General features: G+C 48.3%; 4 protein-coding genes and 1 pseudogene across 4 annotated transcripts; 2 read left to right on the forward strand and 3 right to left on the reverse strand.

The window, feature by feature from the left end:
• Positions 1–1,828: 1,828 nt before the first annotated feature.
• Positions 1,829–4,285, reverse strand: LOC148049014 (nicotinamide N-methyltransferase-like). The gene is made up of 3 exons (XM_087706483.1): positions 4,110–4,285; positions 3,453–3,660; positions 1,829–2,428 (listed from the first exon to the last, which is right to left on the reverse strand). Exons 1-3 carry the CDS (start codon positions 4,255–4,257, stop codon positions 2,002–2,004), a joined length of 783 nt encoding a protein of 260 aa, XP_087562609.1. The 5' UTR covers positions 4,258–4,285; the 3' UTR covers positions 1,829–2,001.
• A 1,263-nt stretch (positions 4,286–5,548) lies between these two features.
• Positions 5,549–8,229, reverse strand: LOC106555490 (nicotinamide N-methyltransferase-like). Its single transcript, XM_087706484.1, has 3 exons — positions 8,037–8,229; positions 7,410–7,617; positions 5,549–6,204 (listed from the first exon to the last, which is right to left on the reverse strand). The coding sequence occupies exons 1-3, from the start codon at positions 8,197–8,199 to the stop codon at positions 5,778–5,780; spliced, it is 798 nt and encodes a 265-aa protein (XP_087562610.1). The 5' UTR covers positions 8,200–8,229; the 3' UTR covers positions 5,549–5,777.
• A 1,688-nt stretch (positions 8,230–9,917) lies between these two features.
• Positions 9,918–12,584, forward strand: LOC148049015 (nicotinamide N-methyltransferase-like). The gene is made up of 3 exons (XM_087703794.1): positions 9,918–10,110; positions 10,524–10,731; positions 11,951–12,584. The coding sequence occupies exons 1-3, from the start codon at positions 9,948–9,950 to the stop codon at positions 12,369–12,371; spliced, it is 792 nt and encodes a 263-aa protein (XP_087559920.1). The 5' UTR covers positions 9,918–9,947; the 3' UTR covers positions 12,372–12,584.
• A 3,421-nt stretch (positions 12,585–16,005) lies between these two features.
• On the forward strand, positions 16,006–19,083 carry LOC148049016 (nicotinamide N-methyltransferase-like). The gene is made up of 3 exons (XM_087706486.1): positions 16,006–16,181; positions 17,258–17,465; positions 18,484–19,083. Exons 1-3 carry the CDS (start codon positions 16,034–16,036, stop codon positions 18,908–18,910), a joined length of 783 nt encoding a protein of 260 aa, XP_087562612.1. The 5' UTR covers positions 16,006–16,033; the 3' UTR covers positions 18,911–19,083.
• A 1,681-nt stretch (positions 19,084–20,764) lies between these two features.
• Positions 20,765–24,030, reverse strand: LOC148049017 (nicotinamide N-methyltransferase-like; annotated as a pseudogene).
• Positions 24,031–25,287: the final 1,257 nt, after the last annotated feature.

Below are 25,287 nucleotides of genomic sequence, written 5' to 3' on the forward strand. Positions count from 1 at the left end.
CTTATATTAGCGCAGAGCCCCTAAAGTTGAATTCAGAAAGTGGGATGACCCCAGTGAGCCTCCAGGAAATAAATGGAAGAGAACCTCCTGCAAGCTCATCTCTCCCATTTATCCTCAAGGGAGCTTCAGACCTCTTCTTCCCAACCTGGTTCCGACAAATAGTGTGCATGGTGCCATCCTTCCCACCTTCTGAAGACACCTTTCTGCAGAAGACTCTTTCGGGCCCTAAAGGCGTGCAGGGGACCTTTGGACGAGTCTTCAGAACCTCTGCAGATGAGCGGCTACGTGCATTCAGGAGTTCTGCCAAGATGCAGAAGCAAATCTTCATGTGAGGAGCAAAATGCATAGCTGATCAGACATGCCTGGACAGCTCCGATCTGCACCAATCCATCGCTTGTCTCCCCTGGCACAAGAGTACTTGCGCAGTTCACTGTAAATAGTTCTGGGCATGCATCTGGCAAGCAGGGGTGGGGTGGGGCTGCGAACTGGTAGTAAAACGGGCAGCAACCCACCCTTGTTGCCAACCAATTGCCTCTTCTGGACATGGGCACTATCTTGTTCTGCTTCTCTGCCAGCTGCGGTTCCTTGTCCTCACTTGCTCCACAATTTCTGCTTCTGCAGACAGCACCATATTTTTTTAAAAAAACAGGATGAATTCCTGCCACAAGGATGCCTGTGGGCAACCTGACCCATGCCAAAGTCCTTGGGACCTATTATCAAGGTGGAGGAGGGAAGTGGTTCACCAGCTTAAAACAGTTCTGGCATGCAGTTGCTTGGCAAATCCTCCTCCCCCACCACCACACACTTTGTCCTGGAAAGACCCCACTCCCAGACAAACTCTGTTGGAGCCCCTCCCTGGCCAAAGAACCAGAGTGCAATATGTTTCACCCATCTCTGCATGGTCCAGATGTGGGTGGGGGGACATTTACAGGTGGGTTACTGAGAAGTTAAAAAGAGGATAAGACCAAGAGGGGTGAAGGGAGCTACTCTGGTGGTGGGATTCAAATTTTTTTACTACCGTTTCTGTGGGCGTGGCTTGGTGTGCGTAGCAGGGGAAGGATACTGCAAAATCCCCATTCCCTCCCCACCCCACTAACCTGCTTTCCAGCTCCGTTCTCCTGTTCAGGGCAACAAAAGAGCTGGGAGGCTGGGAGGCAGCAGGGGGCGGGGCCAGCCTCTGCCGGTTCTCTGAACTGCTTGAAATTTCCACTGCCGGTTCTCCAGAACTGGTCAGAACTGGCTGAATCCCACCTCTGGGCTGCTCCCCCATCCCCCAGCCACCAGGGGTGGCCCCGTGGCTGATCTGTCTCTGCTTTGAACTGGCTCAACCTTACTGTTCATTGGGGAAGCAGACAGAGAAAGGGGTGGGTTGCTACCAGTTTTAATACCAGTTCGAAACCCCCATGTGTGCCAGACCTGCACTATGCGCACATGCGCTGTACAATGTACATTGCCCTTCATGCATGCGCAGGACAATTTACAGTGCACATGCACAGTCACTGAAAACCAAAATTGTGGCAGCCCAGCAGTGGCGAGGGGGGAACAACTTTGGGGGCCTAGCAGGGCTCAGTTGCTGCTGGTTCTGCGACCCAGGCCTGAATTCCACTACTGGTTCGGCCAAACTGGAAGCAACCCACCTCTGGCTAGGCGGCTCTGACTTGGAGGAGAGCAGCCACCAGAGGCATGGAGAGGCTCAGCCCTCAGCCAGTGGCATCTCAGAAGGGGCAGAGCCAAGGACAGCCCAGGGCAACACATGCCCAGAGAATCCACATACATAGAACACAGAGAGACACAGGAAAGCAGAAACCAACACACACAGACACACACACAGAGGCAAGGTGTTACTTTATTACACACAGAGCCATTTGCTAGATGTTTACCAGGAAAAGCATGGAAAAGAGGACGGAAGCCAGGTGGTCTGTGCTTCCCCTAACTTGTATAACAGATTCATTACAATGGTTAGGGAAACCTTTGGATGTTACACTGACAGCTGTCAAATGTTCATGGGCTACATTTCTGGGCAAGAAGGATGCACAGCTTCTTCCCGTCAGCTATAGAAAGGGGGATCTTCATTTTGGTCTCCTCAATCCACCTAATGGCAAAGCCAGCCTGTCTCACTGCCTCTTCTACCATCTCCTTCTCCAAGTAGAGGCCAGAGAACTTGCGTTGGCCAATCATGTAGAAATATCCCTCAAGCGTTGTATAAAACAGGAGGTGCCCCCCCGGCTTCAGGAGGGAACTGATGTTCCTGAAGGCCGATCGGTAGGTGGGGATGTCTTTGCAAGCCCCATCGAAGCACAAACTGGAGAGCAGACAATCTGCGGGAGGAAGAACCAAGGGGGCCAAAGGGTTGGGTTGGGTCACGTCGCATTTCAGGTACCGCTTGACGGCTCTTCGGACTTTCTCTTCCTTCTCTGGCCATTTGTCCCTGGGGGGAAAGAAAGGAAGAATGTCACCTGCTTATCTCCAACCTAGATCAACCTAGAGTTGGCCTTCTTTTTATGGGTGGAGATAAGTCAGGCTTCCCATGTCTGCTGTCCTTCAGGAACAGGAAAATCCTCCTTTCTGCAAAATTCCTTCTTTCCTAGGTTCAAACATCAATCTGGAAAAGCCAAGGGCAGCATTCTTCAACCTTGGCAATTCTTAAGATGTATGGTCTTCAGATCCCAAAATTTCCCAACCAGCACAAGGAACACTGGATTAGAGTTGGGTCCCTATGTATCCTCCACCGCAGTGACCAATTTCTGCCTTGGCTCTACCTACCTCACAGATGGAGAGGTCCCTATGAATTATTTCAATGAGTTAATAATGAGCCATGTGTGACTTTGTCATCCTAAAAATCCCATGATTTAAGGTCAGGATGGAAATAGGTGATGGCAGCCTTTCTGTCCTAAAGTCTCCTCTCTGTCATCTTTGGCTTCCTGTGGAAATGGTCCATCTATATGTTCAATTGATCCCCCCCCTGAGCAGCACATGGATTCCCACTGCCTTTCTCCAGGGGCAACTGGCTGGAAAAGAACCTCCCGGGCCCAGAGAAGACATGGACCATTGAGGAGGAGAAGATCCTGCAGGTCCTTCTGAAGCACTGCAGAAGACCTAAACCAGAGACCTGGAACAACTGGTTCTCCACCTCCCATCTGCTCAGGGGAAACTGTGGGCTCCTTGCCACTTTCCTTTCCTACCACAATGGGCCCAAAAGCCATGTCTCAATCTCTAGCCATGCTCTCTGAAAATGGACTCCCCTTTGGTTCTTCAGTGTGGACTCTTCTGGTCTGCACAATTACTCTCCTGTTAAGCTCCTGACTGCAAAATCTCTCCTGCTGCATTTTCACATACAGACAGATTAGCCAAAGTTGAAAGACAAGGATCTGGTTGCCTTCCCTAGTTCAGTTTAAATTAAGCTGAGCCTTGAGAAGTGTCAAAATCAAAGGATACCTTCTTCCTCTACCTACCTGTCTCCCTCCAACTCACAGACGTATTTCACAAAGGGGGTCCAGTCAAAAGCCCCCGGCTCCTTCTTCAGCCATCGCTGCACCTCCTCCTGGTTCTGGTCAGTGTAATCGGTGGCTATGATCTCCCGGAAGGACTCGCAGGCGGAGAGGAACTGGTGGATGGTTGGGCCGGTGCCAATGTCGATCAGAGTGTCTCCTTTGATGCCATCTGGAGCCCATCAAGCGAAATGCAGAGTTTTTCAAGCTCAGTCTGCTTTGGCTCCTTCCTGTCTGCTATTCTGGCTAGTTTCAATCCACTGTTTGTTGTTCTGCTTTCTGGCACTCTGGAAAATAGCTTGAAACCTTATTCCTTGTGGTGGCCCCTCACATATTGGAAGCCTGTTATCATGTCACCTCTAGCCTTTCTTTTCACTAGATTAGACACCCCAAATTCCTGCAACCGTTCCTCATATGCTTTAGCCTCCATCCCCCTAATCCTCTTTGTTGCTCTTCCATGCTCTCTTCCTAGAGTCCCAACATCTGTTTTATAGCATGGTGAACAAAGCTTGATACAACCTTCCAAGTGGGAATTTGAGCAAATGAGCTTGCGTTGTGCCTGGCCATCTCTGATCAACAAGGCTCCCTCATTTAAAGAGCTTAAAATGGGTCAGCACTTACCTGTGGTGAATGCCCTGTGGGCTCCTCTCAGGAAAAAGCTTACAATCTGATCATCCTCATCAAGGTTAACTTTATAATAGGTTTCCAGATAATCTTTGGGAACAAAATTCTCAGCATAGAAATCTCCCTCTGTGAAAGGCTCCTCCATCACCCCAGAAACTCTTTTGCCAACCACTTTCAAGTTCTGGGCTTTGTCGTATTTTTATCTTGCTTAGCTCCACCCCCTGATTTCTCTTACGGATTGGTTTCTCAACAAAGCACCCTGTTGCAGGCTGCAGGCTGATTCTTTTGCCCATCGCCTGCCAACTGATTTGAAGCCATGACCTGAGCTGTCCTCTCCCCTCTTATGCAATCAGATGTTTTCCCCTGGAAAGGAGACAGTAGAAGACCTCCTTCCTCTCTGATCCAGGGAAAGAAGGGGGAAAGGAGAGGGAGGGTCCTCTGGCCAGAGGGCAAGGGAGGCATGGCAGAGACTAAGGGTCTTTGGGGGCAGATCTTCACAGCAAAATCCACTCCCCATTGCTCAGATCAGCCTACAGAGCAGAGTGTCTTTTAACCCACTAAGAGAAACCAGCAAAAATGAGAGTGGGCTCAACAAACGGGGTGCATCTGTTTGGGGACTGCAGAGAAAAATGTTCCTGGTAATTCCCCCAGTGCGTCTTGCTCACTGGGTCCCTCCTCTTTCCTGGAAGCCGGGCCCAGGGAAGTCTCCCCCCAGAGGAGCCACTGAGAGACACAACAAAAGGGAAGCAGAAACCAACACTTACACACAGAGAGACAAGGTGTTACTTCATTACATACAGAGTCATTTCCTACATGCCTACTAGGAAAGGCATGGAAATGATCACGGAAGCTATCCGGAGAGATTGGGAGGCGGTAACACTGCACACCACAGCAGCCCCTGTGGGACACATTCCACGTTCTGCCCTCCAGACGCACCTCCACCTCCACCCCCATCAACGGCCCCGAGAATCCCATGGGAAAGGATGGGAATTGTTGCGTAACCATCTGGGGAGGCAGGAGGGGCTGCTTCGCCTGAGCTATCATTTGGAGAACCTCTCTTGTGGAGGGCCCTCCTCTGAAGGCAGCCGCCTCTTGATTCCTTCCAGCCGCCGGAATCTTGGAAAGGAATCCGGTCGAGGGACCTGGGATGTGTCTGCCTGCTGGCCAGCCGGTAACCCTCCCAAAGCCAAAAAGGAGGGGATCTAAGTTAACTCGCTAAGAGAGGCCAGGAAAAATGAGACTGAGTTCAACAAAAGGGGATGTTTGGGGACTGCAGAGAAAAATGTCCCATTCTGTCTTCAGCTCCCCTCCTCTTTCCCGGGAGCCTGGCCCACTGATAATGCCCCCTCCATGCCCCCCAGAGGAGCCACTGAGAGACACAACACAAGGGAAGCAGAAACCAACACACATACAAACACCGAGGCAAGGGGGCTACTTTATTGCACACAGAGCCATCGCCTACATGCCCGAATATTTTGTAACATGGGATTTGTTTTACCAATGGTTAGACAACAAAGGTAGACAGGAGAAGTTGGAAGAATACTACTATATATGAGTAAATATTGTTATTAGTACTGTTATTATGCTTAAGTAAGTTGACTTAGACTTTATATTAAGCATTCATATGTGATAAAATAAAACTGATATAACCCAGCTGTCAAATTTTCATGGGCTACATTTCTGGGCAAGAAGGAGATACATCTTCTTCACATTGGTTGACGAAGTGGGGAAGTTGATCCTGGTCTCTTCAAACCACTTAATGGCAAAGCCAGCCTGCCTCACTGCCTCTTCTACCATCTCTTTCCCCAAGTGGAGGATAGAGAACTTGTGTTGGCCCACCATGAAATAATCTCCCTCAAGCGTTGAGTAAAGCAGGAGGTGCCCCCCTGGCTTCAGGAGGGAACTGATGTTCCTGAAGGCCGATCGGTAGGTGAGGATGTCCTTGCAAGTTGTATCAAGGCACCAACTGGAAAGCAGACAATCTGCGGGAGGAAGAACCAAGGGGGCCAAAGGGTTGGGTTGGGTCACATCGCATTTCAGGTACCGCTTGACGGCTCTTCGGACTTTCTCTTCCTTCTCTAGCCATTTGTCCCTGGGGGGAAAGAAAGGAAGAATGTGACCTGCTTATCTCCCACCTAGGTCAACCTAGAGTTGGCCTTCTTTTTATGGATGGAGGCAGGTCAGGCTTCCCATGTCTGCAGTCCTTCAAGAACAGGAAAGTCCTTCTCTCCAGAAAATCTCCTTCTTGCCTGGATTCAAATATCAATCTGGAACGGTTGTGGACGATGTTCAACCCCCTTGGTAATTCTTAAGATGTTTGGGTTTCAACTCCCAGGATTCCCCAGAGAACACAAGGAACCCTGGATTAGAGGTGGGTCCCCATGGACCTGCCACCACGACCCCCAATCTTTGTCTTGATACCTCACAGATGAAGAGGATGCTATAAATTATTTCAATGAATTAATAACAGCCAGGAGTGACTAAGTCATCATAAAAATACCATGACTTCTGTCCTGGATAAAATACTGTGATGCAGAACGATACAGGCAGCCTTACTCCTCCCCCCCCCCCCCGGCACCTTAAGGTTGCTCTGGAAATGTCAATTTATGTGGTCAGTTAATTCACTCCTGAGCAGAATGTGGATTCCCACCACCTTTCTTTTTCTTATCCGGTTAGTGGGTGAGTCCACTGGGCAACGTGCCAATTGAAACAAGGAGGAGAACATCAAGGTGTGGGGGGTTGAATAGGCTGCAGAGTTTGGTACCCATCTTTCTGAGTCCAGGGCAAGAAGAAATAAAGAGGGAAGCAAATGGAGGGCTTTGGCTAGAGAGACCCTGCTTAGATACAGATCCCACCAGGAGAGAAAGCTTGGGAAGGGGAAGCCCAAAGAAGACAAGGACCATTGAGGAGGAGATGAATCTTCCTTTTGAAGCACTGCAGAAGAATTAAGACAGAGGCTGAGTCTGGAACAACTGGTTCTCCACTTCCCATCTGCTCAGAAGAAACGGCATTTGTTGCCACTTTGCTTTCCTACCACAATGGGCTCAAAAGCTATTGCAGAACCAACTAGCCTTGCTCTCTGACAGAGAATCCCCTTTGGTTCTTCAGTGTGGACTCTTCCTGTCTGCACAATTACTCTCTTGTTAAGCTCCTGATTGCAAAATCCCTCCTGCTGCATTTTCATCCATGGACAGGTTAGCCAAAGTTGAAAGAAGAGCGCTTGATTTCATTCTCTGGCTGAGACTAAATTAATCTTACAGTCTTAAAGAGCAAAATATATGTTCTCCTTCTACATACCTGTTTCCTTCCAGCTCACAGACGTATTTCACAATGGGGGTCCAGTCAAAAGCCCCCGGCTCCTTCTTCAGCCATCGCTGCACCTCTTCCCGGTTCTGGTCAGTATAATCAGTGGCTATGATCTCCCGGAAAGACTCGCAGGCGGAGAGGAACTGGTGGATGGTTGGGCCGGTGCCAATGTCGATCAGGATGTCTCCCTTGATGCCATCTGGAGCCCATGAAGCCAAATACAGCCAAATATTCAAACTCAGTTTGCTTTGGGTCCTTCCTGTCTGCTATTCTGCACACAGTTGCCTATTTCCCCTCCCTAAACTGCCACCAAGAGCCCTTCAATGAAATTCTTGGGGGCCACCTGATCATCCTTTTCTTCTTATCATTCCCATGAACCTCTTTCCTTCCCACCTGTTCTTCCCTCTCTCAAGAAGAAATAAAGGCACGTGGAAGAGATTGGGGAAACTTCTGCTCTGTTTGTACCCTGAAGAGGACCTCTAAGTGGTGCAGGTTATGATCAGCAGAATTATGAAGATGAAACCTTGACTTTGAGATCTCCCTCCTGGCTCCTCCTGAGCCTCTCAGATCAACAACATCCCTTACCTTGAGGTTAACGTTGGGGAAGTCAAGACTTACCTACGGTGAATGCCCTGTGGGCCCCTCTCAGGAAAAAGGTTACCAACCGACCCACCCCTTCATCATCACCACGAAGGTTAACATTATAATATGTTTCCAGATAATCTTTGGGAAGAAAATTCTTGGCATAGGACTCTCCCTCTGTGAAAGTCTCCTCCATCATTCCAGAAATTCTTTTTCCAACTGCTGGTTGCTCCTTTCAACTTCTGAGTTTTATGGTATTTTTACCCTGTTTAGCTCCACCCCCTGATTTCTCTATCCGGTGGGTTTCTCAACCAAGCGCCCTGTTGCAGGCTGCAGCATGATTGTCTTGCCCACCTCCTGCCAAAGAGAGATTTGAAGTCATGGTTTGAGCTGTCTCTCCCCTCTTACACAATCGGATGTTCTCACCTGGAAAAGAGGGATCAGAAGGCCTCCTTCCTCTCCCACCAAGAGACCCCCTCTCTTCCCTTTATTTTCTGAATTCTAAATTCCAAGTTGATTTCTTAAAACAGCTCCCATCCCAATGTTTGGCCTAATCAGCCTATCCCTTTTTTTCCTGCTTATTGGCTCCAAAAGAGCTGCTAATGATAGCAACTAGGGAGTAGCATCTATGCCAGCTCCTGCTTTATTACTCTCCTACACTTAAGTCCAGAACAGGTAGAGCCGTGTTTCTCAACTGTTGGAAGAAATATCCTTCTGGGTTCAGTTCCAAGTGGGGAAAAAGACACAGGATTTATGGAAGTTGCTTGGAAAGAAGATTTATTGATGGACAGGATCACATGGCTTGAGATCCTGGGCCAAGAAAAGGGAAGAGATACTGAGAGTTCCTGGGTTTTAGGCCCCCTCTGGGTTTTGAACTGGTGTTCTGATTGGTTGTCAGACTCTGATGGGGTCATGCAGGGGTACCTTTGTAGGTGGTCTGGGTCCCAGGCTTGGTTAAACCTTGCTGGGTGATGATGTAATGAAGGGGATTTGGGCAATTCCTAAAAGGGGAGGCAGAAACTCAACCTCCCCACCTTTGTCAATGGGCCATTAAGGCCTGAGCCAGTCTATTCTACACAACAAAGATCTTCCAGAAGAGCCATAGGAGGAATTGCCCAAAGCCCCTTCATTACATCATCACCCAGCAAGGCTCAACCAAGCCTGGGACCCAGACCACCTATGAAGGTACCCCTGCATGGCCTCATGGAAGTCTGACAACTAATCAGAATACCAGATCAAAAGCCAGAGGGGGCCTAAAACCCAGGAACTCTCAGTATCTCTTCCCTTTTCTTGGCCCAGGATCTCAAACCATGTGATCCTGTCCATCAATAAATCTTCTTTCCAAGCAACTTCCATAAATCCTGTGCCTTTTTCCCCACTTGGATCTGAACCCAGAAGGATATTTCTTCCAACAGTTGAGAAATACGGCTCTACCTGTTCTGGACTTAAGTGCAGGAGAGTAATAAAGCAGGAGCTGACATAGATTCAAGATCTTGCCCACACACCCACAAGACCATAACATGGTCCAATTCTTCATTGCCATGAAGACAGATTCCTCCCATCCACATCCGCCCAAATGCAGGGTCAAAAGTGACCTTGACTTTTGGAGAAAGAATGTTATTATGGCTACACATCACTCACCTCGGTATAATCCCCCGTCCTTTCCCCCTTGCTGTCTTTGGTGGGAGAGGAAAGAGGCCTTCTGCTGCCTTTTTTCCAGGGGAAAACATCCGATTGTGTAAGAGGGGAGAGACAGCTCAAACCATGACTTCAAATCTCTCTTTGGCAGGAGGTGGGCAAGACAATCATGCTGCAGCCTGCAACGGGGCACTTGGTTGAGAAACCCACCGGTTAGAGAAATCAGGGGGTGGAGCTAAACAGGGTAAAAATACCATAAAACTCAGAAGTTGAAAGGAGCAACCAGCAGTTGGAAAAAGAGTTTCTGGAATGATGGGGGGGCCTTTCACAGAGGGAGAGATCTATGCCAAGAATTTTCTTCCCAAACATTATCTGGATACATATTATAACGTTAACCCTGATGATGATGATGAAGGAGTGGGTCGGTTGGTAACCTTTTTCCTGAGAGGGGCCCACAGGGCATTCACCGTAGGTAAGTCTTGACTTCCCCAACGTTAATCTCAAGGTAAGGGATGCTTGTTGATCTGAGAGGCTCAGGAGGAGCCAGGAGGGAGATCTCAAAGTCAAGGTTCCATCTTCACAATTCTGCTGATCATAACCTGCACCACTTAGAGGTCCTCTTCAGGGTACAAACAGAGCAGAGGTTTCCCCAATCTCTTCCACGTGCCTTTATTTCTTCTTGAGAGAGGGAAGAACAGGTGGGAAGGAAAGAGGGAATGATAAGAAGAAAAGGATGATCAGGTGGCCCCCAGGAAGCTCTTCGAAGGGCTTTTGGTGGCAGTTTAGAGAGGGGAAATAGGCAACTGTGTGCAGAATAGCAGACAGGAAGGACCCAAAACAAACTGAGTTTGAATATTTGTCTGTATTTGGCTTGATGGGCTCCAGATGGCATCAAGGGAGACACCCTGATCGACATTGGCACCGGCCCAAACATCCACCAGTTCCTCTCCGCCTGTGAGTCCTTCCGGGAGATCATAGCCACTGATTATACTGACCAGAACCGGGAAGAGGTGCAGCGATGGCTGAAGAAGGAGCTGGGGGCTTTTGACTGGACCTCCATCGTGAAATACATCTGTGAGTTGGAGGGAGACAGGTAGGTAGAGGAAGAACTTAGCTTTTCCTTTGAAAGTCTTTAAGACTATAAGAATAATTTAGTCTCAGCCAGAGAATGAAATCAAGCGCTCTTCTTTCAACTTTGGCTAACCTGTCCATGGATGAAAATGCAGCAGGAGGGATTTTGCAATCAGGAGCTTAACAAGAGAGTAATTGTGCAGACAGGAAGAATCCACACTGAAGAACCAAAGGGGACTCTCTTTCCGGAAGCTTCGCTAGCTGGTTCTGCAATAGCTTTTGTGCCCATTGTGGTAAGAAAGCAAAGTGGCAACAAATGCCGTTTCTTCTGAGCAGATGGGAGATGGAGAATCAGTTGCTCCATACTCAGCCTCTGTCTTAATTCTTCTGCAGTGCTTCAGAAGGACCTCCAGATTCATCTCCTCCTCAATGGTCCTTGTCTTCTTTGGGCTTCCCTTTCCCAAGCTTTCTCTCCTGGTGGGATCTGTATCTAAGCAGGGTCTCTCTAGCCAAAGCCCTCCATTGGCTTCCATCTTTATTTCTTCTTGCCCTGGACTCGGAAAGATGGGTACCAAACTCTGCAGCCTATTCAACCCCCCACACCTTGATGTTCTCCTCCTTGTTTCAATTGGCACGTTGCCCAGTGGACTCACCCACTAACCGGATAAGAAAAAGAAAGGTGGTGGGAATCCACGTTGTGCTCAGGAGTGAATTAACTGACCACATAAATTGACCATTTCCAGAGCAACCTTAAGGTGCCAGAGGGGTGTGGGGTGAGTTAGGCTGCCAGTATCGTTCTGCATCACAGCATTTTATCCAGGACAGAAGTCATGGTATTTTTATGATGACTTAGTCACTCCTGGCTGTTATTAATTCATTGAAATAATTTATAGCATCCTCTTCATCTGTGAGGTATCAAGACAAAGATTGGGGGTCGTGGTGGCAGGTCCATGGGGACCCACCTCTAATCCAGGGTTCCTTGTGTTCTCTGGGGAATCCTGGGAGTTGAAACCCAAACATCTTAAGAATTACCAAGGGGGTTGAACATCGTCCGTAACCTTTCCAGATTGATATTTGAATCCAAGCAAGAAGGAGATTTTCTGGAGAGAAGGGCTTTCCTGTTCTTGAAGGACAGCAGACCTGGGAAGCCTGACCTGCCTCCATCCATAAAAAGAAGGCCAACTCTAGGTTGACCTAGGTGGGAGATAAGCAGGTCACATTCTTCCTTTCTTTCCCCCCAGGGACAAATGGCCAGAGAAGGAAGAGAAAGTCCGAAGAGCCGTCAAGCGGTACCTGAAATGCGACGTGACCCAACCCAACCCTTTGGCCCCCTTGGTTCTTCCTCCTGCAGATTGTCTGGTTTCCAGTTTGTGCCTTGATGCAGCTTGCAAAGACATCCCCACCTACCGATCGGCCTTCAGGAACATCAGTTCTCTCCTAAAACCAGCGGGGCACTTCCTATATTACACAACGCTTGAGGGAGATTTCTACATGGTGGGCCAACGCAAGTTCTCTCTCCTCTACTTGGGGAAAGAGATGGTAGAAGAGGCAGTGAGGCAAGCTGGCTTTGCCATTAAGTGGATTGAGGAGACCAGGATCAACTTCCCCCCTTCTCTAACCGATGTGAAGAAGTTGTGTATCCTTCTTGCCCAGAAAATTTGACAGCTAGGTTATATCAGTTTTATTCCTCCATTTTTATTTTATCATATATGAGTCCTTAATATAAAGTCCAAGTCAACTTACTTAAGCATAATAACAGTACTAATAACAATATTTACTCATATATAGTAGTATTCTTCCAACTTCTCCTTTCTACCTTTGTTGTCTAACCATTGGTAAAACAAATCTCATGTTACAAAATATTCGGACATGTAAGTGATGGCTCTGTGTGCAATAAAGTAGCCCCTTTGCTCTGTGTTTATATTTTTCTTTCCCCTGGGATTCTCGGGGCCATTGATGAGGGTGGAGGTGGAGGTGCGTCTGGAGGGCAGAACGTGGAACGTGTCCCACAGGAGCTGCTGTGGTGTGCAGTGTTACAGCCTCCCAATCTCTCCGGATGGTTCCCAGTGTTGTCCTCAGCCCAGACCATTCTGGGATTGCCATCGCCCTTTGTTGGCTACTGTGACACTGACCATGGGGTGACCCTCTCCATGCCTCCAGCCACTGCTCTCCTCCCAAGTCGGAGCCACCCTTCCCTCCTTCTGTGCTGCCCAAAATGACCCACAATGCTGAGCCACTTCCAAAGCAGAGACAGATCATCCATGAGGCCCCCTCTGGTTCCTTTGAGGAGAGGGGGCAGCCTTCTTCAGCCCCCTTGGCCTTACCCACTTTGCCTCTGCCCAGGGCCCACCTTCAAATGTCTCCCACCCACATCTGGCTCTCGTAAGGCTAGGGCAAACGTATTGCTCTCTGTTTCTTTGGCCAGGCACGGCCAGCCGTGTTTCCAGCTGAGAGGGTCTGCTAGAGTTTTTCTGCAGGAGGGGGGAATTTCCAGGAGATGGGGGGGAGGCTGCTTTGAAAAGCAGCTGCATGCCAGAGCTGGTTCAGGATGATGAACCCATCCCCTCCTCCACCTTGGTCAGCCCCATGCCCCTTGGCACGGCTCAGGCTGCCCACAGGTACCCTCGTGCCAGGCGGCTTCCCCATTTCTTAAGGATGTTGCAATCTGCAGACGCGGAAGTTGTGGAGCAGGTCGTGCCTAGAAAAGGCAGCAAGTGGGCAAGTGCTTGGTGGCCAAAAGATAAGAATGATGGGTTGTTGCAGAACTGAGCTCTGGTTTTGGAGGGCATCTCCAAGGAGATCAGATCAGACAATATTAGATTTTACATTCTTACATCGGAGAGGGAATTCTGAGAGTTGAAGTCCACTCCTCTGAAAGTTGCCAGGATTGAGAAATGCTGCTCTACCTGTTCTGGAATTAAGTTCAGGAGAGTAATAAAGCAGGAGCTGGCATAGATGCTACTCCCTAGTTGCTACCATTAGCAGCTCTTTTGGAGCCAATCAGCAGGGAAAAAGGTGATAGGCTGATTGGGGCAAAAATTAGGATGGGAGCTGTTTTAAGAAATCAACCTGGAATTTCAGAATTCAGAAAACAAAAGGAAGGGAGGGGGTCTCAAAGGAGAGCTGGAATCAGGAGCAGAACTGAAGCCCAGATGAAAAGGGGGCCATGGCAAGAGGAACAGCATAAGGGGGGTGGGGAAAATAAAATAAGTTCTCTCTCTCTCCCTCTCCCCATCACTCTCTGCAAAAGAGAGGAGAGGAGAGAGGGAGAGGGAGAGAGAGAGAGATGGAAGGCTTGATAGCCTGGAAGAATCATAATGCTGCTCTCCAGCACAGGAGATGGGAAGAAAAGGGAAACGTAACAACTTTTCTTCAAGAGAAAACCCCAAGCCCCCTTCCACTTCCCCCTCACACACACCCATCTCAGAAAGGACCCCAAAAGGCACTCTGCTCTGTAGGCTGATCAGAGCAGGGAGGAGGAGCTGAACATCTGAACATCTGGCCCCAAAGAACTTTCCTCACTGGCAAGAGGACCCACCCCCTCCTTTCCCCCTTGCTGTCTTTAGTGGGAGAGGAAGGAGGCCTTCTGCTGCCTCTTCCCAGGGGAAAACATCTGATTGCATAAGAGGGGAGAGGACAGCTCAAACCATGACTTCAAATCAGTTGGCAGAAGGCGGGCAAGACAATCATGCTGAAGCCTGCAACAGGGCGCTTGGTTGAGAAACCCACCGGATAGAGAAATCAGGGGGTGGAGCTAAACAGGGTAAAAATATCATAAAACTCAGAAGTTGAAAGAAGCAACCAGCAGTTGGAAGAAGAGTTTCTGGAATGATGGAGGAGCCTTTCACAGAGGGAGAGTCCTATGCCAAGAATTTTCTTCCCAAAGATTATCTGGAAACATATTATAACGTTAACCATGATGATGATGATGATGATGATGATGATCATGATCATGATCATGATCATGATCATGATGATGATGATGGAGTGAATAAGCTTCTGACCTTTTGCCTGAGAGAGGCCCACAGGGCATTTCATGGTCATAGCCCATGAAATAAAGCAGCCATTGAGGTAACACCCAGAGGTTAAACAGATTAACAGAGATGGAGGGGACCTTATAGGTCATCTAGTCCAACTCCGCCCCCTCCCCATGCAGGAGACCCTACACCACTTCCAACAAACGGCAATCCATTCTCTTCTTGAAAGTCTCAAGTGATGAAGCCCCCACAACTTCTGAAAGCAACTTCTGTTCCATGGCTTGATTGTCCGAGGTGGCGCAGTGGGTAGAGTGCAGTACTGCAGGCTACTTCAGCTGACTGCAGTTCTGCAGTTCGGCTGTTCAAATCTCACTGGCTCAAGGTTGACTCAGCCTTCCATCCTTCCGAGGTGGGTGAAATGAGGACCCAGACTGTGGGGGCAATATATGCTGACTCTGTAAACCACTTAGAGAGGGCTGAAAGCCCTATGAAGCGGTATATAAGTCTAACTGCTATATTGCTATATTGTTCTCATGGTCAGAAAGTTCTTCCTTATTTCTAGTCCATTATTCCTTGCCTGGCCTCCTCAACAATTGTTGTGATTGTGTTATGCAACTTAGGGAAGGCACACACACCATGTGGCTTCCGTGATCTTTTCCATGCCTTTCGTAGTAGGCATGTAGGAAATGGCTCTGTATGTAATGAAGTAACACCTTGTCTCTCTGTGTGTAAGTGTTGGTTTCTGCTTCCCTTTTGTTGTGTCTCTCAGTGGCTCCTCTGGGGGGAGACTTCCCTGGGCCAGGCTTCCAGGAAAGAGGAGGGACCAAGTGGGCAAGACGCACTGGCTGAATTACCAGGAACATTTTTCTCTGCAGTCCCCAAACAGATGCACCCCATTTGTTGAGCCCACCCTCATTTTTGCTGGTTTCTCTTAGTGGGTTAAAAGACACTCTGCTCTGTAGGCTGATCCGAGCAATGGGGGGTGGATTTTGCCATGAAGATCTGCCCCCCAAAACCCTTAGTCTCCGCCATGCCTCCCTTCCCCTCTGGCCAGAGGACCCTCCCTCTCCTTTCCCCCTTCTTTCCCTGGATCACAGAGGAAGGAGGTCTTCTATTGTCTCCTTTCCAGGGGAAAACATCTGATTGCATAAGAGGGGAGAGGACAGCTCAGGTCCTGGCTTCAAATCAGTTGGCAGGCGATGGGCAAAAGAATCAGGCTGCAGCCTGCAACAGGGCGCTTGGTTGAGAAACCAATCCGTAAGAGAAATCAGGGGGTGGAGCTAAGCAAGATAAAAATACGATAAAGCCCAGAACTTGAAAGTGGTTGGCAAAAGAGTTTCTGGGGTGATGGAGGAGCCTTTCACAGAGGGAGATTTCTATGCTGAGAATTTTGTTCCCAAAGATTATCTGGAAACATATTATAAAGTTAACCTTGATGAGGATGATCAGATTGTAACCTTTTTCCTGAGAGGAGCCCACAAGGCATTCGCCACAGGTAAGTGCTGACCCATTTTAAGCTCTTTAAATGAGGGAGCCTTGTTGATCAGAGATGGCCAGGCACACCGCAAGCTCATTTGCTCAAATTCCCACTTGGAAGGTTGTATCAAGCTTTGTTCACCATGCTATAAAACAGATGTTGGGACTCTAGGAAGAGAGCATGGAAGAGCAACAAAGAGGATTAGGGGGATGGAGGCTAAAGCATATGAAGAACGGTTGCAGGAATTGGGGCTGTCTAATCTAGTGAAAAGAAAGGCTAGAGGTGACATGATAACAGGCTTCCAATATGTGAGGGGCCACCACAAGGAATAGGGTTTCAAGCTATTTTCCAGAGTGCCAGAAAGCAGAACAACAAACAGGGGATTGAAACTAATCAATGAGAGAAGCAGTCTGGAATTAAGGATAAACTTCCTAACAGTGAGAACAATTAACCAGTGGAACAACTTGGATCCAAAAGTTGGGAATGCTCCAACACTGAAAGTTTTTAAGAAGAAGTTGGACAGACATTTGTCCAGAATGATATAGGGTCTCCTGCATGTCCAGGAGGCTGGACTAGAAGACCTCCAAGGTTCTTTCCAAATCTGTTATTCTGTTATATTCACAATTCTGTTGATTTTAACCTGCAGCACTTAGATGTCCTCATCAAGGGACAAACAGCCATGAAATAGCTTACAAAAGGCGGATGACAAAACATTACTTGACCTTTTCTAGAATGGCATGGCATGGCGTGGCGTAGCAATGCCCTATAGCGGCATCCAGAGGGGAGAAGTTGAAAGGGTTGACAGGCTGATGTGGAAATGAAACCCAAGCCATTGGCTTGAGGACAAAGGTTTTCACCTGTGTGTGCTTCTCTTTGAGAAATGGCCAGGCTGGAAAGGGGTTCATGGCAATAATAAGGAGAACAGGGAATACCAGGTGATCAGGTGTTCTCCGGGAGCCTCTTCGAAGGGCTTTTGGCACTTCTGGGGCAGTTTAGATGGAGGAAAATAGGCAATGGCATGCAGAATAGCAGATAGAAAGGACCCAAAGCAGACAGATCTTATAAAACTCTGCATTTGGCTTGATGGGCTCCAGATGGCATCAAGGGAGACACCCTGATTGACATTGGCACCGGCCCAACCATCCACCAGTTCCTCTCCGCCTGTGAGTCCTTCCGGGAGATCATAGCCACCGATTACACTGACCAGAACCGGGAGGAGGTGCAGCGATGGCTGAAGAAGGAGCCGGGGGCTTTTGACTGGACCCCCTTCGTGAAATACGTCTGTGAGTTGGAGGGAGACAGGTAGGTAGAGGAAGAAGGTATCCTTTGATTTTGACACCTTTAAAGGCTCAGGATAATTTAAACTGAACTAGGGAAGGCAACCAGATCCTTTCCTTTCAACTTTGGCTAATCTGTCCGTGTGTGAAAATGCAGCAGGAGAGATTTTGCAATCCGGAGCTTAACAGGAGAGTAATTGTGCAGAAGAGTCCACATTGAAGAACCGAAGGGGAGTCTATTTTCAGAGAGCATGGCTAGAGATTGAGACATGGCTTTTGGGCCCATTGTGGTAGGAAAGGAAAGTGGCAAGAAGCCCACAGTTTCCCCTGAGCAGATGGGAGGTGGAGAACCAGTTGTTCCAGGTCTCTGGTTGAGGTCTTCTGCAGGGCTTCAGAAGGACCTGCAGGATCATCTCCTCCTCAATGGTCCATGTCTTCTCTGGGCCCAGGTGGTTCTTTTCCAGCCAGTTGCCCCTGGAGAAAGGCAGTGGGAATCCATGTGCTGCTCAGGGGGGGTTTAATTGAACATATAGATTGACCATTTCCACAGGAAGCCAAAGATGACAGAGAGGAGACTTTAGGACAGAAAGGCTGCCATCACCTATTTCCATCCTGACCTTAAATCATGAGATTTTTGGGATGACAAAGTCACACATGGCTCATTAGTAATTCGTTGAAACAATTTATAGGGACCTCTCCATCTGTGAGGTAGGTAGTGCCAAGGCAGAAATTGGTCACTGCGGTGGAGGATACATCGGGACCCAACTTCAATCCAGTGTTCCTTGTGCTGGTTGGGAAATTTTGGGATCTGAAGACCATACATCTTAAGAATTGCCAAGGTTGAAGAATGCTGCCCTTGGCTTTTCCAGATTGATGTTTGAACCTAGGAAAGAAGGAAATTTGCAGAAAGGAGGATTTTCCTGTTCCTGAAGGACAGCAGACATGGGAAGCCTGACTTATCTCCATCCATAAAAAGAAGGCCAACTCTAGGTTGACCTAGGTTGGAGATAAGCAGGTGACATTCATCCTTTCTTTCCCCCCAGGGACAAATGGCCAGAGAAGGAAGAGAAAGTCCGAAGAGCCGTCAAGCGGTACCTGAAATGCGACGTGACCCAACCCAACCCTTTGGCCCCCTTGGTTCTTCCTCCCGCAGATTGTCTGCTCTCCAGTTTGTGCTTCGATGGGGCTTGCAAAGACATCCCCACCTACCGATCGGCCTTCAGGAACATCAGTTCCCTCCTGAAGCCAGGGGGGCACCTCCTGTTTTACACAACGCTTGAGGAGCATTACTACATGATTGGCCAACGCAAGTTCTCTGCCCTCTACTTGGAGAAGGAGATGGTGGAAGAGGCAGTGAGACAGGCTGGTTTTGCCATTAGGTGGATTGAGGAGACCAAAATGAAGATCCCCCTTTCTATAGCTGATGGGAAGAAGCTGTGCATCCTTCTTGCCCAGAAATGTAGCCCATGAAAATTTGACAGCTGTCAGTGTAACATCCAAAGGTTTCCCTAACCATTGTAATGAATCTGTTATACAAGTTAGGGGAAGCAAACACCACCTGGCTTCCGTCCTCTTTTCCATGCCTTTCCTGGTAAACATCTAGCAAATGGCTCTGTGTGTAATAAAGGAACACCTTGCCTCTGTGTGTGTCTGTGTGTGTTGGTTTCGGCTTTCCTTGTGTCGTGTCTCTCTGTTTTCTATGTACGTGGATTCTCTGGGCATGTGTTGCCCTGGGCTGTCCTTGGCTCTGCCCCTTCTGAGATGCCACTGGCCGAGGGCTGAGGCTCTCCGTGCCTCTGGTGGCTGCTCTCCTCCAAGTCAGAGCGGCCTAGCCAGAGGTGGGTTGCTTCCAGTTTGGCCGAACCGGTAGTGGAATTCAGGCCTGGGTCACAGAACCAGCAGCAACTGAGCCCTGCTAGGCCCCCGAAGTGGTTCCCTCGCCACTGCTGGGCCGCCACAATTTTGGTTTTTAGTGACTGTGCATGTGCACTGTAAAGGATGCTCTTCGAAGGGCGTCTGCTAATTCTAGGGCACTTTAGATGGGGGAAATTGGCACTAGTAGCCAGAATAGCAGATAGGAAGGAGCCAAAGCAAACTGAGCTTGAAAAACTCTGCATTTCGCTTGATGGGCTCCAGATGGCATCAAGGGAGACACCCTGATCGACATTGGCAGTGGCCCAACCATCCACCAGTTCCTCTCCGCCTGTGAGTCCTTCCGGGAGATCATAGCCTCCGATTACTCTCTCCAGAACTGGGAGGAGGTGCAGCGATGGCTGAAGAAGGAGCCGGGGGCCTTTGACTGGACCCCCATCGTGAAATACGTCTGTGAGTTGGAGGGAGACAGGTAGGTAGAAGGAGAACATATCTTTTGCTCTTTAAATCTGTAGGATTAATTTAGTCTCAGCCAAAGAACGAAATCAGGTGCTGTTCTTTCAACTTTACTTAATCCGTCCATGTATGAAAATGCAGCAGGAGAGATTTTGCAATCAGGAGCTTAACAAGAGAGTAATTGTGCAGACAGGAAGAGTCCACACTGAAGAACCAAAGAAGAATTAAGACAGAGGCTGAGTCTGGAGCAACTGATTCTCCATCTCCCATCTCCCCAGAAGAAACGGCATTTTTTGCCACTTTCCTACCACAATGGGCACGAAAGCAATTGCAGAACCAGCTAGCCTTACTCTCTGACAGAGAGTCCCCGTTGGTTCTTCAGTGTGGACTCTTCCGGTCTGCACAATTACTCTCTTGTTAAGCTCCTGATTGCAAAATCTCTCCTGCTGCATTTCTAAACATGAACGGATTAGCAGAAGTTGAAAGAAGTCTGCCTGATTTCATTCTTTGGCTGAGACTCTTACAGTCTTAAAGACTTTCAGAGCAAAAGCTACGTTCTTCCTCTGCCTACCTGTCTCCCTCCAGGCTCACATACATATTTCACGATGGGGGTCCAGTCAAAAGCCCCCCGGCTCCTTCTTCAGCCATCGCTGCACCTCCTCTCCGTTCTGGTCAGTATAATTGGAGGCTATGACCTCCCGGAAGGACTCACAGGCTAGGTAGCATCGTCAGTGCTAAAAGAGAGTAGAATTTGCACTTCTAGCACTGATGCTGTTTTATGCTTTGTTGGGTCATGAAACATCTGCAAGAAAACCACCAAGCTCAGAGAGCACCAAGGACCCCATTTCAACCCTGAGTTACCAATATTCTCTTCTACTGGAACAAAATATGCATTTCTGCTTTTCTCAATGCAGCCCAATTGATTTTGAACAGCTTCCAAGAATACTCTTAATTTTTTCAATCAAATACTTTTTTTTATTTTCCATTTTCGTAACATACAATCACACGTATACTATTACATAGCCAGTATCCTATCGTATTACGTAGTAATTACATCAGCTCCTCTTGTCATCAACGGCCAAAAAGATAAAAACCCATTATCAGCTTTTAATTTTTAATTGCTAACGATAATAATGACAACTATAAACCTCCGTAGCTCCTAGTTGCTACTTCATCTCCTGTGAGCGAGGAGTACACAGGCCCCCCTTACAATCGGTTTTTGAGGAGGGCAGTTTGAACCTCATCTCTTCAACCCAGTTAATAACAAAGCCAGCCTCTCTCGTGGCCTCTTCCACCATCTCCCTCTCCAAGTAGAGATTGGAGAACGTCTGCCATCCAACCGTGTAGAAGCTTTCCTCGAGGACCATGGATAAGATAAAATGCCCTCCTGGTTTTACCAGGGAGCCGATGTGCTTCAGGGCTGACCGGTAGGTGGGAAGGTCTTTGCAGGCCGTTTCCAGGCACAGAGAAGACATCACGCAGTCTGCGTGAGGAAGAACCACTGGAGCCAAAGGCTTCGGTTCGGTCACGTCGCATTTTAAGTCTTGTTTGATGGCTCTTCGGACTTCCGCTTCCTTCTCTGGCCATTTTTCTCTATGGGGAGACACAAGGTGAGGTCCACCACAGCCCTTCTTCCCAAACCTTCATGGGGAGAATTGGTTCGAGAACAAAAAATGCCCATTGTTACACTAGGTTAATATGACCGTCCTTAAGGAGGTGCACTCTTGATGTCTTTGACCATCATTGGCCTGGAGTGAGACAATCCAGATCCTGAAGAGGAAACTCAAAGACTTTGGCCACCTAATGAAAAGGAAGAAGGACTCCCTGGAGAAGAGCCTCATGCTGGGAAAGATTGAGGGAAGAAGAAGAAGAAGAAGAAGAAGAAGAAGAAGAAGAAGAAGAAGAAGAGGAGGAGGAGGAGGGAGGAGGAGGAGGAGGAGGAGGAGGAGGAGGAGGAGGAGGAGGAGGAGGGGAGATGGCAGAGAACGAGGTGGCTGGATGGAGTCACCGAAGCAGTCGCCATAAGCTTAAATGGACTCCAGAGGATGGTAGAGGACAGGAAGGCCTGGAGGAACGTTGTCCATGGGGCCCCAATGAGTCAGACAGGACTTCACAACTAACAACAAGAAAGCAGGACAAAACGAACAAACAAAAAGTTGTGAAGTTGTTAAGTGAAGAGTGGCTAGATTCTCCATACCTGTCTCCTTCCAGCTCACAGACTTATTTCATGATGGGGGTCCAGTCAAAGGCCCCCAGCTCCTTCTTCAGCCCATCGCAGCATCTCTTCCCCGGTTCTGGTCAGTATAATCAGTGGCTATGATCTCCCGGAAAGACTCGCAGGCGGAGAGGAACTGGTGGATGGTTGGGCCGCTGCCAATGTCGATCAGGGTGTCTCCCTTGATGCCATCTGGAGCGTATCAACCCAAACACAATTTTTCAAGATCCTTGGACAGCATTTCCTTGACTATGTGCCGTTAATGTGGCTAACCTGCTATCTTGGGTTGTGTTTTGCTAAAGTGCTGCAGCTGTAGGCACAGTTAGAAACCTCACCACTGACGCCTGGGCTCCATCAACTGAAGCATGATTTGTGGCCGTGACCCTTCATGTCAGGCAAACAGATTCAACAGCAACTTTGGGAAGAAAGTAGCCTATTTACGGAATAGATACAACCCTCCTTTTTACATTCTTCAACTGGAAGCCGTCTGTGTGTGTGTGTGTGTGTGTGTGTGTGTGTGTGTGTCCATTTCTGTTTCTAAACACCTTTGCATGTGATGCATTTTCATAGACACAACCCTGACCGCGTTTTTTTTATTTATTTTATCAATTTCATATATACATTCACAATTATATGATCTCATAACTGTTATTAATAATATGTATTTATAACAATTTTTCCCTACTGTTGACAATATACTTGAAGATTGCTTTCTTACCATCCCATAGATCCATCTTATCTTACAACGGTCCTACTTCTTCTTCCCTCCCTCCCTCTTTCCTTCCCTTGTTTCTTCTCTCCTACTCCCCTTCCTTCCATCCCTCCTTCCCCTTCCCTCCTTCCCTCCTTCCTTCCCTCCTTCCTTCCTTCCCTCCTTTCTTTTCTCCTTCCCTCCTTCCTTTCCCCCTTCCTTTCCCCCTTCCTTCCCTCCTTCCTTCTCTCCTACATTCCCTCCTTCCTTCCCTCCTTTCTTCTCTCCTTCTCTCCTTCCTTTCCTCCTTCCTTCCCCCCTTCCTTCTCTCCTACATTCCCTCCTTCCTTCCCTCCTTTCTTCTCTCCTTCTCTCCTTCCTTCCCTCCTTCCTTCTCTCCTTTCTTCTCTCCTCCTGACCGCGTTTTTAATCAATAAATGCATTTTATGTAAATGTATCGTGCTACCCATATGTTAATATCTGTAAGATAACCTGAGCGAAATATCTACAGACATGTGGCCTTCACATCTATTTTTGAGCCAGTTCTGTTGCATAGTTGGTATTGGTATTGGTATTTGTTCGATTTGTAAGCCGCCCCATTCCCCGAAGGGACTCACATATTTGCAGAAAGGACATCAGTTTTACGTTCTAGTCTGTGCATTAGTCGGAGATCATCAATTACACTGATTCCACTTAAAATGGGAGCTAATTTATCTCCACCGCCACCTGTTAAGAACACTTACCTGAAGTGAATATCCTGTGGAGATTTTTCAGGAAGAATGTTAAATGGTCCCTGTCTGCATTGTCTCCAGAGCTCATGGTGTAATACGATTCCAAATAATCTTTTGGAACAAAATGCTTAGCATAAAATTCTTTTCCGGTGAACGTTGGCTCCATTTTCCTCCAAAATCTCGCTTCAGCCCTCACTTTTTTAGTTTGGTTGCGTTGAAGGTTTTCAGGTGTTTACTGGATGCCTCCAAATCCTCCTGGTGGCCAGAATTCCCCCATATAAAGTTTGTCCTCTTTACTCTTCTTTCTTCCTCATTCTTTTGGGCCAAAGCTTTTATGTCACTATCTCACTAATATCTGATCTTTCTCAAAGATGCCTCGGAGGCCCAACAGTTGATCGGATGGTTGCGAGGAGGACATTCCTTGGAGAGCAGCAACTTTTATGATGAGGCCGAAGGATTTCTCCCATGCTTAAGTCCTCCCCATCCACTCTTGGCTGGATCAAAAATTAACTTGCTTCCAGCATCAAGACTAAGGGTCTTGACCACCCACCTCCCAAGATTCCCCGTGGTTTTAGGTCCACAGAGAAGACACATTAGCTTTAAGAAAGATGCAACTTTCCTCGTGTCTGGGGGGGGGGGGTTGTCCGAAGGTCACCTTGATCGAACAGGTGTGTAGGTTTTCACAGCAGAGCAAAATTTCAGGGAAGCAGAAGTGATATTCAGATGATAAATGCCACCATTGATCGAGGCAAGAAAACAGCTGGGTTTTTAATCAATGTTTGCTCTTGATCATTTTGCTGCATAAATCTACAAGATCTAAGCCAGCTTGGTCTAGTGGTGAAAGCACCAGTTTACAAATCAGGAGACAGTGAGTTGTAGTCCCACCTTAGGTGTTGTGGCCCACCAGCGACTAGCAGAGCCGGCAGCAGATTCGGACAGTGAGGAGGGTTGGGGAGGAACCTGGGCCAGTCCTGGAGTCTGGGGAAGGCTCTGAGGAGGGCTCTGTGTCGGAGGCAGAGAGGGGGGCAGGGCCATATGCCAGTTATCAGCTGCCTTCAGAGTCAGACATCAGTGAGGCAGAAGAACAGCTGGAGCCTGTTCCCAGTGTGCGCATGCGCAGAGTTGCCAGACAAAGGGAACAGCTAAAGAACAGGGGTCGACTTGGGAGTAAAGCCACAGGTGGACGGTGAATGGCCCCTCCCAGAGTAAATAAAAGAGGAGCAAAAGGGGAGTGGAGTTTGCAGGAGACAAATAGTTCGCTTAATTGGTTCGTGACTCTCCGAGACTCCTTGCCAAGTTCTGCAGATATCGGCCTGGCAGCTCTCCAAGCCAGATAAGGTCTGTGACTGTAAATCCTCCCTTGAAAGACTTTGCTGGATGTGAATTCACAGTAAATTAATATAAGAGTTTTTTGTCGGGACCAGGAGTTTGCTTCCTGCTCTCGGGAAGCCTCGGTCAGAATATTAGGCTCAAAAGCTGGCTGGGGTGGGGGGGGAATTTAGGCCAGACCATCTTTTTCAGCCCAATTCATCTCACAGGGTTGAAGTTGCCAGAAACTAGGAGGAGGAAGGAGTATTAGGGTAGATATGTTTACTGCCTTAGATTGTTTATAAAGGCAGGATGACAACATTCTAAAATAAATAATGACTAATAAATAAACAAGTTCTCTTGGGAAAAACTGTTGCCCTGACAAAACCGCCTGGCCATTTGCCAATCTGCAAAAACATTGATGAGCCACAGCCAGTCAGAGGCACAAAAGCTCCCCAAAAAAAGCCTCTTGCTGCCCTGTCTACAACCTGCCCCACAAGAACCTCCAGCTGTGGCCCACCGCTGACCAGGTGACCTTCCTGGAGCCAAGGTGGCGCAGTGGTTAAATGCAGCA

This window comes from Thamnophis sirtalis, unplaced genomic scaffold (assembly GCF_051295495.1).
Source record: "Thamnophis sirtalis isolate CommonGarterSnake01/CBP01778 unplaced genomic scaffold, rThaSir2_p1.2 scaffold_2, whole genome shotgun sequence".
In the NCBI taxonomy this organism is placed as follows: domain Eukaryota; kingdom Metazoa; phylum Chordata; class Lepidosauria; order Squamata; family Natricidae; genus Thamnophis; species Thamnophis sirtalis.